The following is a 13,630-nucleotide window of genomic DNA, read 5'->3' as shown; positions in this document are numbered from 1 at the left end:
AAATATAGGCAAAACTAAGATGTTTTTGTTTTCATGAACACACTGTCCTTACACAGGCACCCATTGTTAACCAGCTATTTAAACATTTTTTGAGGTCACAAATAGGCATAAAATTGGTGTGAAATTGTTTAGGTACAATACCGGTACTGAGGGATTAGGTATTTTGGACCTGTACCTAATCAATTTTTCCGGTACAGTATCGGTACTGCGTACCGGTACACAGCTCTACTCTCTGGTGCTTGTGATCTACCAGCAAAGACAACCTCCAAGCTCAAGTAGACTTGAGTAAGCCTCAAGGAAGTTGAGAGTAATTGTGTTGGGTTGTGAAGTTATGAGTAAGACTTTAAAGGAGTAACATTTTTGCACCAAAAATTGAAGTAGTTTAATTTAAAAAAATCTTCACTGTACATGTTATTGCTATCTACTTTTACTTTTCAACATATTTGTGCAATTATCTCAAATCTGTCTGTCATCTTCATCAGAGCAATTACATATATGACTGGTTTGCTAGATGCAATGAAGCTTAAACTTTGCAATTCAAGCATTCACCAACTTGAGAAAATCATTTCTAGACTCAATTCTACCTACTATACCCTCTTATACCCCCCGTGTGATGAGTCTTCAACCTAATGAAGTTTGACACGCAAACTGAAGAAGAAGATACAAGTCTTCAAGTACTGGCATTTTACACACATCAGTGACCATACATGTAGCTGGCAGTATATGATATACTAGTAGGTAGATTCCATACTGCAGAGTCTACCATGAAGAGTAGAGTAGAGACTTCAGTTAGGTACAACATGTAAGACATCTGTAGAGTTTTGACTGCTCCTTGTTCTTTTCCTCATTCAGCCCATAACATGGTGGGTTTGATTGAATGTTCTATTGGCCGGGTAACAGAATCTTCATGTGTCTGTCTGCCTTAAACTTTAGTTAAAGACATTCACCGATGGTGCATTTACCATGTTGTCTGGCGACTTGCATTCCAGCAAGGTACTATCTGTTAGTGTTACTTCTGCTTATAAAGCCCTTCCTTATACCAATAAACAACTAGCACGATCTTCACTCCTCCTGAGATTGCAAACATGATATAATCCCAACACAATCCTAAGCTAATAACCAAAGTTTCCTCCCCTCGGAGCCAATTTTGACCGTGCCCAACTATGCGTGACACACGGCGCTCGTGTGCTGACACTTCCGGCACATGCTTCTGCAGTACTCCACACAAAAACTTGCACAGGACTTCAGCCCCTAGCCTCTACGTACCTGGCATGCAGATCGCTGGAAAAATAGCTGAAATTGGCCAAAATAAAGGGATAGTATACCAGGAGAGTTAGCCAGCCAGAGAGGGTCCATTTTGTGACTTTATGGGTCGCAAAATTTAGCCAATTTCTAGAATTCTACTATTTTTCCAGCGATCCACGGTGCCTGGTAGAGGCTATTCAGCCCCAATGCTGCATTGAATGCTTGAACTACGAAGAATGTAGCAAATGCAGGGTCGGCATATTCTACTCCCCAACATGGGTCTACATCTGGGTCAGTTGGCAGCCAGGGTTGGAACCCAAATTTGTTCCCTTATTTTGTTCTGATCTCTATTGATCCACAACAATAAAAAAAACTTTGGTTTTGCTGCATTTATCTGTCTATGTACCTGCACCTTGAATTTTCACCAGCATAAAATGAAGAGGGGTCTTTCATTTCCACATACATTTGTACTGATAAGGCCCCTCCTCTTCAATTCCTAATTCAATATTGGTCTTTAAAACTGAGTCTGTGGACAAATTTTGTAATTTGAAGCCTTTAAATACCCACTTTCCCAAAAACAAACAATGGGGTTAAGAGTGGATGTCTTTATATATTAACCCGATTTTTGTCAATTATGTCCATCAAGCTTGAGTGACGGATTGGTTTAAACATTTTTCCAACACATGTCAACATGGAGTTCACAAGTTTGCTGCAATTGACGGAAAACGGGTGCTGACTAGAGATCTAGACCTGATCCCACAACAGACACTATGGGTTCCTGCCATCCCCTCCAGTTGGGTGATGTATTGTAATTGTAATGGACTTTTAGGCAAGCCTCCAGCCGCGGTCTGCATGTCAGCTCCAATCTACGCACACATCTACATTATCCAATCAATACAGCAGGGGAGGGGGCGGAATATAAAGGCTCACATCTAATGGCAGCTGGAAATGACCTGGAGTGACCTTAAGTTCTCACACCTGATTCGTGGAGACAGGTCACATGATCTGGAAATGACCTGGAGTGACCTTAAGTTCTCACACCTGATTGGTGGAAAATTCACATCTAACAATAGCAGGAAACAACCTGGAGTGACCTAAGGTTCTCACACCTGATTGGTGGAAAGTCCCCTGAACATTCGTTTAAAATTCACATCTAACAGCAGCTAGAAATGACCTGCAGTGACCTTGAGTTCTCACACCTGATTGGTGGAAAGTCACCTGAACAATGGTTTTAAAATTCCCAACAGCAGCAGGAAACAACTGCGAAGATATAGTTCCTCAATGTCCATTATTTCTCAGACCATGAACTTTTGCTACCTCGAACATTAACCCTTGTCCTGCGGGGCCCATATATATATGGGTTGCACATATAGTACCATCTATATAGTGCCCTGTATATGTGCGATTTGGGGGTGTTTCTCGTGCAACGCATCACACCGCAGCGAAACGCAACGAATGCGGAAGTAACTACGCCGCCGCAGGGCAAAAAAAAGTCAAGGGTCTGTGACCTGATTAAGACATGAAATTATTTGAAAATATTGTGTAAAAATTGCCAGCAGGACAAGGGTTAAGTGAATTACAGTACCCTTCCATGGAAAGGATACATGTACCTCCTCCACTAATAGTATAAAAGTCTTGAAGAATTATGAGGGTACTTACAAGTCAAAGACGAGATAGTGAAACCCTTCTTCCGGTATGCTGTCGTGTAGTCTCACTGTAGGGCAAGAAAAAGGGTTAAAATCTGAACCATGACGACAGAATCAATGCTATAGTAGCCATCCGTACCAGGATAGAACTTTCATATATACTTGTTTATGCATTTCATTTATTCATCCATTTTTAATTCATCCCCATCATTCCTTCATTCATTCATCCATCCATCCATCAATCCATTCATCATCCATCCATCCATCCATCCTTCCATCCATCTATCCTAGTGATCACTTTGCCGCCCCCCCCCCAAAAAAAAGAAACACAGACAACAACACAGAAAAATTTAGCACCAGAAAACCCATGGTAATGTGTACTACCCATAACAAATAGTGGTGGAAAACCATTGCAACAGGTATTACAATTAATGCCTAACAAATTAAAGACTAGTTGTACTTCGTTTCTACCATAATGATGTACTATAATTTCACAGAAAAAAGCTGCATTTATTCTTCAATCCGCTCTCTGATTGTACTATACATGAGATTGAAAAACCTTCTAACTGGAGATTTTGTGTTAGAGGCCTTGGGATTGAGGCCCTTCAGGGCACGAACCGATCAGATAGCCTCCCATCGCGAACCATTCTGCAACTTCATCAGAATGATATTCATGCTTTCACACAGGCAACGGCCCCGATCAACACAGGCTAAAAACAATCCTGCGCGACAGTAAAGCTAGCATCGCGTTCAGCGACAGGGGACTACCTGGCACTGGACTTATTGATATTCTAAACGCATCTAGCAACCAGAGCAGAAGGGAGATTAGATATTGGACGATTTTGCTGACAATACACACCAAGATGGTAAGATACGATAACTATAATTCTTTCAAGTTATTTCCTCACAAATCAGTGCCATGTTTTAATCATCTGCACAAAATATATGAGTTAGGTAAAGAAATGTACAAAAGGTAAAGAAATTTGCAGGAGGAGGGAAGAAGGCTATATACAAAGCCCTCTTCCTTCAAACTTTACAAATATTAATCATGAAACTAATATAATCTGTATCTGTATATCAGGTATAACCACCCTTCGGCGTAACACACCAGCTACATGTATAATGATTTCAAAATGAATCGATAGAGACAAAGATATAAGGAAGAAGACTGTATATCAATTGATAAGCAAAAGCAATTCACAAATGACAAAAAATATTAACAGGACCAAAAACCAATGTACATGTACTAGAAATGAATACAACAGATAGTGAAAAATCACAAAACTGAAAAGGACATTGGTATAACCAAAATGTAATACATATTCAACAGAATTCAAATTATAAATCTAGAATACTTTTTGAAATACTCTTTTCAAAACCAACTACAATGCGCCGCCTCAAATATGATGATGACTTCTCTAAGATTAGCTATGGTGTAAGTTAAAAGTCTCTGCCAAGCTGTATTTTGCATTCAAGAACTACATTTGTAGTTTCAAGACACAGATATCACCCTTCCCACAGACAGTGCTGGAGTAGACATAAATACATGTCACATTTGGCACACATAGAGCCACCACAAGCTGCAGAAATACATCAACAAAAAGAAAAGCCATTGTCATCTTATGTACATTATACGTTTTGCATTATCCCAATTTTGTGATTATGTTTCATAATATTATGTTTTACGACCAAAGAATCTTTATAAGCACATTATGTACTTTTTGTCCAATGCTCTCAAATCTATTTGAATAAAAGAAAAAAGAAAGACTGACACAAATGGGATTCGTCAGAAAATGTGTTCCACCGAGACAGGAAAATAGATTTTTTCCATTACTGGACGAGGCGCCAAATTCAGCACCAGAGGGGAATCTCCAGCCTCAGTGTCCTGGATCCTCTATCAGTAATGACTTCTTCAATACCTGCCTGAGGTAGAGCTTGTATATCAGTCGGGAGGTATCAGTTTCCCTGCTGTATTATTACTGGTCGATCACTCTTGTACACGGCTACAAGGCCTAGGAAAAAAATGTAGTGTTTCCTGTTTCCCGACCGACCCTAGAAATTTTTTAGCTCCACGATCTGATACTTGAGTGATGAAACATTGTACAATCAGTTTTCCAACATTGAAAATATTTACTGGTTGATCAGTCTTGTACACAGCTACAAGGCCTAGGAAAAAAACGTTGTGTTTCCTGTTTCCCGACTGCAGGGGTCTCCTAATGGATTCTGAAGGGAGAGGTGCTCCCCAATCGGTTTGTGAAAAATCAGCCAACATTTTGGGAGAGGTTCTAGGATTTTGGGAAGAGGGAGAGCACCCTTGCTCCATTGCTTGGGGAGAGCCTTGACCCTAGTAAAAGCTGCCGACCCTAGACTTTTTTGTGTGGAGCCATGCAAGGGACATAAACTTTTCAAGCTGATTAACCTTTTGTAGCTCCATGATCTGACACCTGAGTGAAGAAATGTTGTACAATTAGTTTTCCAGCATTGACATTGAAAATAGTCCTCATGCAAGTTTTACTTTGTTAAACTGTACTGTATAAGTTGGACACCACGAGATTGCCAATGTCTAATAAAAAAAAGATAATTAGGGTTGGTAGGTAGGGATTTTTTCAGGACTGAAACAGGAAACAGAACATTATTTTCCTGGGCCTTACTAGTCGATCACTCTTATACATGGCTAAGACACAGGCCTAAATGTGGCCTGAGTACAGTATTGTATAAGTAAAGTTGGATCACTTAAGATTGCCAATGTCTAATAAGAAAAGAAAGAAGAAAAAAGGTAATCCCTACCTACCAATCTTAATTTTTTCAGGACTGAAACAGGAAACAGAACATTAGTTTTCCTAGGCCTTTCTGGTCGATCACTCTGGTACACGGCTAAGACACGGGCGTGAATGTGGCCCCAGCGGAGCACAATGGACCATGATCAATACTGACATCTGTTGCATATGTAGCAGCTGACCCACTTGTTTTGTTCAGTCCGGCTTCTGAGCTTTTTTTTCGATTGATAGAAAAACTGCAAGGTCTGCTGGAGTTTTGAGTGCATGAGTCCTGTGTGAATTTGAATTTGAGGTAGCAATATGGTCTATCTACGAGTTTCAGGGCTGAAAATACCACCTGTATTATGCACTGGTTAGTGCAGGTAAAATTGGGGCTATGCAGGACTATTTCTGATGTCTACCTGCTCCTAACGTGCACTGGTCCATGCACTGGGTATATGCAGGTTAGTGCAGGTAAAATTGGAGCTGTGCAGGTATTTCTGATGTCTACCTGCTCCTAACCTGCACTGGGCCATGTACTGGGTATATGCAGGTTAGTGCAGGTAAAATTGGAGCTGTGCAGGTATTTTTGATGTCTACCTGCTCCTAACCTGCACTGGTCCATATACTCGGTATATGCAGGTTAGTGCAGGTAAAATTGGAACTGTGCAGGTATTTCTGATGTCTACCTGCACCACCTAACCTGCACTGGCCTGTATACTTGGTTTATATATGTGTGTAGGCGTATGTGGACTTGTTGTTGCTGCATGGACTGTTAGTTACCACCTACGAAGAATAAAATACACATTTTTCCTGAACAGTTTGTGTGATCCATACTTTTCTTTTCCTGCACCTGCCGCCACCATGAACATATAGTTCAGTGAACACCTCCATTTTTCTCAGACCATGAAATTTCACTACCAATACACACAAAATGAATTACACTACCTGCATATGGTGGCAGTATTTCAAACCCTGAAAATCAATATACATAATTCATATTACCTTTATTATAGCTCATCTGGCTAATTTAAGGGAGGTAATATATGGGATATAGCCTTGATGAGTAAAGGCCATCTGACGAAAAGTACCAAGAAAAAATGGCTCCATAAAATCAGCTGCCAACAGAACATTTTTTTCAGAAAATATATGAAGCAACAGGTCAAAATAAAAATACCCCAAAATATTATGAAAGGAGCCATGAAATCAACATAATAGGATGGGTTAGAATTCACACAATGAATTTTGAACTGAATGAAACCAACAAAAAGTGGCACCATAAAATCATCCTCATGTCCCCATGTGAATATCGGCTGCCAACAGAACAGCAAATACCTGACAGGAATATTGATGTACGAGAATAGAGATAAACAACTTCTGTCTCCCTTCCAGTAGGCCCTCTTCCAACATGGCAGGCGCCTGCGTAATATATTCCTTCTCTCCCTGCTTTTTTTTTCATTGTCGAAGTCAGGACATGAAATTGAACATAATGATGATAATGGAGGCTGTGTTACATGATGATAAACCCCAACCTCTGCAATATGTTCCTATTTACAGGCTGTCTGGGACGGTAAAACTAACACTACATCATTCAGCACCACGGACAGACCCAACAGGTTATAACACAGCATCTGTAATTCCAGCATACATAAATTCTTTCATCACCCCTAATAAGCTATAAACCATGTAGCTGTTATGTGTTTACAGTTTATGTGGTGGGAATAAATTCTGGACAACCCTTGCGGGTAAGAAATTCGGGCGACGGTTAAGGAAAAGGCAGGAAAAGAGGCGCTTTTTTCCAGCGACAACAACCTGCATGATGAGTGATGACCTAGGGGGCCTTGTTGGTACTGCATTGCAGGTGTTTGTGGTGCATTGTGGGTAGGTCGTTAGGTTATCGCGCGTTCCCCGGGGAGGTGAATGATGAAGTGAACCAATTTGCGGCCGCGCGATAAGGGGAGGTGGTCCCCGCCGATAACTCTCACGGGACCCAGGCATAAAGCTCACGACATTGTGGGGAGCGCGCGCAGGTTGAGATCATTATTCCGTGCGATTCCGGGCCCGAAACTCCATGCAAAATGGATTCCAGACCCAGACGTTGCTGCGGCAGACTTGGCAGTGATGTTATTGGGGCGCTGAGGAGATGGTTTGTGGGCCGGAGTCAATGGTTCCAGAGATAAAACTCATAAATCATCGACAGGGTGGCCAATTAAACTGTGGAGAGGCAGAATTTGATGCAGCAAAACCCAAACTTGACATACACTGTTACCAGAGTATAAAGATTTCTGTATAAAATTCTGTATAAAATTCTGTATAAATATAGAAAAATATACAAATAACGTCAATGGTTCCAGAGATAAAACTCATAAATCATCAGTACGGTGGCCAATTAAACTGTGGAGAGGCAGAATTTGATGCAGCAAAACCCAACCTTGACATACACTGTTACCAGAGTATAAAGAGTACTGTATAAAATTCTGTATAAATATAGAAAAATATACAAATAATGTCAATGGTTTCTGAGATGAAACTCATAAATCATCGACATGGTGGCCAATTAAACTGTGGAGAGGCAGAATTTGATGCAGCAAAACCCGAACTTGACATATACTGTTACCAGAGTATAAAGAGTACTGTACAAAATTCTGTATAAATTTCTAAATATAGAAAAATATACTAACAAATAACGTCAATGGTTCCAGAGATAAAACTCATAAATCATTGGCAGGGTGGCCAATTAAACTGTATGTGGAGCAGCAGAATTTGATGCAGCAAAACCCAAACTTGACATACATTTTGTACACTGTTACCAGAGTATAAAGAGCTCTGTATGAAATTCTGTATAAATATAGAAAAATATACAAATAATGTCAATGGTTCCAGAGATAAAACTCATAAATCATCAGCATGATGGCCAATTAAACTGTGCAGCAGCAGAATTTGATGCAGCAAAACCCAAACTTGACATACACTGTTACCAGAGTATAAAGAGTTCTGTATAAAATTCTGTATAAATTTCTAAATATAGAAAAATATACAAATAATGTCAATGGTTCCAGAAATAAAACTCATAAATCATTGACAGGGTGGCCAATTAAACTGTATGTGGAGAGGCAGAATTTGATGCAGTAGCTCTCCCCTAGCAATAATACAATTTAGAATGCTCCCTCCTTCCCCCAAATCCTAGCAGCTCTCCCAAAATGTTCAAATTTAGGGTTTTTTTGTTAGCATTCTCATGAAAATTCACTGATTTTTCATGACTCGATTCGGGAGCACCTCTCCCCTAAGAATTACTGGGGAGACCCCTGTAAAAAGTAGCTGGTATGTTGCACCACAAACGTGACATAGATTGTTACCACCTATGAAGTATAACAGAAATAATGGCAAAGTTAAAATCATCTGATTCAGTAGGGTTGGCCAATTAAACTGGATTTGCCATTACTACATACATGTCTATGCACTTAAGGCAACAAGTTATATTACCTTAGCACGTCGGCAGAACGTACTGCACCTGCGTGAAACCCGTAATGTATTGTACATAGCAGTTTGGCAGAATGTCTCATATAAGGTTGTATTCGCTCATATAAGGTTAGCATTTCGACAGTAGTTTCCAAATGTTGTGTTGGAAAGAATATCCTCTGCAACAGGCAAAATTCTGATGCAACGTTGACCAAAAACCCAACAAAAAATGCAAAAATACAGGTTTCTGCGCAGGCGCAGTACGTTCTGCCGACGTGCTTATTACCTTGACCGTTAACAGAATAAAAAAAACAACAACCTCCCACCCAATTAAAGGTTATTGACTGCATGTACACATGCATATGCAATTAAGAGAAAAGCTATTTCTGGCTGGATAGTGTTGATATGAGAGTCAATCCACACTTAAGCAGAGGAATTTGTTTCTGCATTTTTAGCATTCAACGCTTGCACTATGCTCTCCCCTTGAGAACAGGGATGCGTGCTGAATAGTAAGCAAGTCCCCGGAGCCAACAGATTGATCCATAGTCCGTGTATGACAAGCCAACAGACAGGCATGGTGAGGGGGATCAGTCAGTGTTGTAGTCAGTGTATACGTCTTTCTGTCATAGAACGGAATTTTGACACTCATGACGGATAAAAATTTTGTCCAATTCGTCACCTTTGATGGACAAAAAATGGTTGTGTAAAGATATGGAAAGAGAACCTAACCTTAGTTTACCAGTGAAATTTGTCCCTCAAAATGAAGGAAGTAGCGTCAAGATTTCAAAATTTTTTGACAGGCAAAAATTTTGTCAAACCTAATTTGTACCACCACTCATTCCCAGATCCTAAATGAACTAAAATGCATGGTTACCTACAGCTTTAAAGTTTTTAAATTTGCACCTTACAATTAATTGTGGAAGAAGTTTGGGAGCAGTTTGACCAGATTTAGTCCACTGTGACCCACCTTTCTAAATGCATTGAATCAAATTTGAGTTAAATTTTTGTCGATTTTGACCACTTAGCACTGCTGATCTACTCCCCAACACCAGCCAACCACCAGCCAACCATAGCCAAAATTCCCATCCATACATGTACCTAAATTTTTAAAACATTTAAGCCAACCTCACTGAACACCAGCCAACCACAACCAACCCTGTTCCCAACCTACATGTTACCCTAACCATGGTTGGGGTGAGTTCGGCAGTGTTCAGGAGGCCATATTCAGCTACAGGGGCTTCACAGCAGTCAGCCCCATGCCTGTAACCCACTCTGAACCATCTGTTCTTACAGTAAAGTCATGCACCAGTAATGAGATCTGACAATAACCCCGAGCAATGCCTAACCCCCACGAGGTGAAATTACCGGGATGCACTTGGTCAAGGCTGATAGATACAGGGCTGGAAATACCACCTGCAGGTTAGTGCAGGTAAAATTGGAGCTGTGCATGTATTTCTGATGTCTACCTGCACTGGTCCATCTACTGGGTTAGTGCAGGTAAAATTAGAGCTGTGCAGGTATTTCTGTTGTCTACCTGCACTGGTCCATGTACTGGGAATGTGCAGGTTAGTGCAGGTAAAATTGGAGCTGTGCAGGTATTTCTGATGTCTACCTGCACCTAACCTCCACTGGTCCATGTACTGGGTATATACAGGTTAGTGCAGGTAAAATCGGAGCTGTGCAGGTATTTTTGATGATACCTGCACCTAACCTGTACTGGTCCATGTACTTGGTATGTGCAGGTATGCAAAAAAGTATTTCAGTCCTATTGAGGATTTAAGTATGCTCAAGCAAGAGAAATGAACCATGCTACTTAAACTCAAGGTACCAATGTTAGTATCTTTATGCAAACCCTGGTATTGACTAAGGATTTATATAGTATTACACAATGTCATGATATGCAAGCAGGCAATCCTACCTTAATGATTTCTAGAATAGTTCGTCAGAGATTTTTTGACATGGTATGCAAGCTTTATTAGTTATACAGTACAATGTATGTATAATGGAACAATGTAGCCCCAAAATAGCTTTAGGACAGGAATACATTATCCGCAAGATCGTAATGCAACAGGTTATTTTTACATTGCTTTACTGGTTACCTTCGGGCAAAAGCATAATTCATAGAGCATAAGGTCTTGTACACCTTTAGGATATATGCTGTATCACATAAAGAAGCTTACATACGGACCTGCAACAGGTTATTGTGCATACTTCTTTGCTGGTAGTCACTGTAACTTTGGGGGCAAGGCTCCAAGTTGCCGCGCGGACATACTTACTAAGCAGCAAGATATAATCTTCCAACAGCCTTGTACGGCAACTTTGAGGCATGGAAACCCGTTATATTGTACTTGATGTGTGGATGATTTACATACAGGCTTGGGAAAAAACTAGCCGGTGGGAGATAGGCAGTCCACCCCCTCAAAAATCAATAGTCACAGGCAGAAAGAGGCTATAAAAGCCAGGAGCAAGATTCTTCATGGAGAGGGTTCTGTGTGCCTAAACCTCTCTCCCAGGCCAGGGGAACAAAGTCTTTGTACGCGTCTAAACCACCTCACGAATCATGGGGAATAAAGAACGGGCATTCTTGCAATATGGTCTGTCTCCTTAAACAACAAATTTCAAAGCTTTTGATAAAAAAATATCACGATTTACCAGTGGCTAAGAACAGTTTAAAAGATATAGCTACAAGAAGACCAAATTTTCATCTACATGTTTGTACTTTAAAAACATCATGCATGAATCCTACTGTTTCCTGTCATCATAAATCATAAAAGTCTAATTATAAAGTTTTTAACTACCATGTTAATACAGTACAAACATTACAAAAAACAAACAAATGTAGTCAAAACAAAAGTTTGTAGTTCTAAATAAGTAGGACAAAGATATCAATTTTCCAAAAGGGCATCTCTGTGTCCTCATGTGAAGTTGAAGCAAAGTTGTGAGGATGTCAGACTGTACAGGCAGATACTCAGTGAAAGCACAGGGCCGTGGGGGTAATACCTCCAGCTTCTCAAAATACATGTACCTGTCACTATGATTCATAGCACTTAACATACGGAAAATGTCAGAAAAGACTCTCCTAACTTCCCACTGGACAGGGCCTTGATAGCGCCGAATGTGTGTTGTCATGTTAAGCACAGACAGCAAGGCTCTAGCCAGCATGCGTTTTTTTCTGTCAATTGCAGTGTGTGACGAAAAAATTTTGAAACCAATCCATCAACCTTGATGGACGCAATTGACAAAGGTCTTGCATAAAAATATAAAATCATCCAAAGGACAACCAACAACCACTCTCAACCCCATGATTTTCCTCTCAAAATGTGGGAACTAGCGTTTTTAAAGGCTTGGAAATCCAAAATTTGCCCCCAGACCCCCCTAGATTGTGAGCACTCTCCTTCCAGGTCCAATCATGAACCTGGGCTGACGGAAAAAAAATTTTGAGCTGGCTAGAACCTTGACAGACTGTACTGAGTTTCTCATTCTGGTCACAAAATTGTTAGCAAATGCCTTTGCTTTCAGCCTTGGAGAAAGCATTTTCTCCGGAGTCACTTAAAGGTAGATAACACAACCTGGGTTCGACGTACATGTATTTTTTGGGAGACAATAATTAAGTACAGATGTGGACATTTCAATGTATTTTCATACCTTCTGGCTATACACATGTATATCTGAATGATGTGTATGCAACCTTTTTGCACCAAAGTTGTGCTGGTTGAGCAGTAGGGAGATTGTTAATATATAATGCTGTCGTATTAGTAGTTTTAATTAGTGCTTCTAGTGTGTACAGTGCAATTTCTTTTACAATATAGGCGAGGTAAATTTACCTATCAACTGCCATATTAGCCTGCCCGACAAAAGTTACAACCTAGGACAACTAAGTACTAGAGAATAATAAAAATCTATACTGTTTTTAGCTTTTTGTCTTTCTCATCAAATGAGCAAGAAGGCAACATCAAGTTAATATGTAGTCTCAAATTGTCCTATCTCACAACTTGGTGAACAAATCCAGGACAAAATCTCTATATGCTGAAAAGCTTAAGTAACATTCTTCAAAAAAGTTCTTTTCATATGAATCGATTACAACTGTTACAGCCTTGTTATCTGGAATTGCTTGCCTTTTCCTAAAACAAACTTAGGTAAACTGTTTTTACTTCAATGTCTGAGACCTTTTATACTCTCAGTGATCTCTAACTTTTTCAGAAAATATACAAGAAGCCACTAATTGTATTAGTGCAGCCTAATGGATAAATGCATCCTACATGTATATTAGCTACTCCAGAGTAAAGTGGCAATCAACTTGAATGGAGCAATACCAGCCTGTGACAAACAAGAAAATTAAAACAATGAATCTAACTCACGCAAGCTACTGAGTGTGTAAGACTAAGAGCAAGGGATTCATTTGCTAGGAGTCCATCTACATGTATGCAACACTTTGACTGACAAGCACTGGTCATTTCAATGTATTTGATTTACTACAAAATCTTTTTCAAGCCACACCAATTTTCATTGTTGGTGGTCAGATTT

At 40.0% G+C, this 13,630-nt stretch overlaps 1 protein-coding gene across 16 annotated transcripts in view; it reads right to left on the bottom strand.

The window, feature by feature from the left end:
- Window positions 1-13,630, bottom strand: part of LOC109466742 (calcium/calmodulin-dependent protein kinase type II subunit delta-like) — a 92,081-nt gene that overhangs the window by 50,893 nt on the left and 27,558 nt on the right. For all 16 annotated transcript variants that reach the window (XM_019764496.1, XM_019764501.1, XM_019764497.1 and 13 more), the window contains exon 4: window positions 2,905-2,959. In XM_019764496.1, coding sequence (XP_019620055.1) covers window positions 2,905-2,959 — 55 coding nt within the window. The remainder of the gene's footprint in view (window positions 1-2,904; window positions 2,960-13,630) is intronic.

The sequence above is a fragment of the Branchiostoma belcheri genome, unplaced genomic scaffold (assembly GCF_001625305.1).
Source record: "Branchiostoma belcheri isolate BF01 breed outbred unplaced genomic scaffold, Haploidv18h27 scaffold17, whole genome shotgun sequence".
NCBI classification, from domain to species: domain Eukaryota; kingdom Metazoa; phylum Chordata; class Leptocardii; order Amphioxiformes; family Branchiostomatidae; genus Branchiostoma; species Branchiostoma belcheri.
The sequence above is the reverse complement of the archived record's forward strand: the minus strand, read 5'-3'. Positions and strand labels throughout refer to the sequence as shown.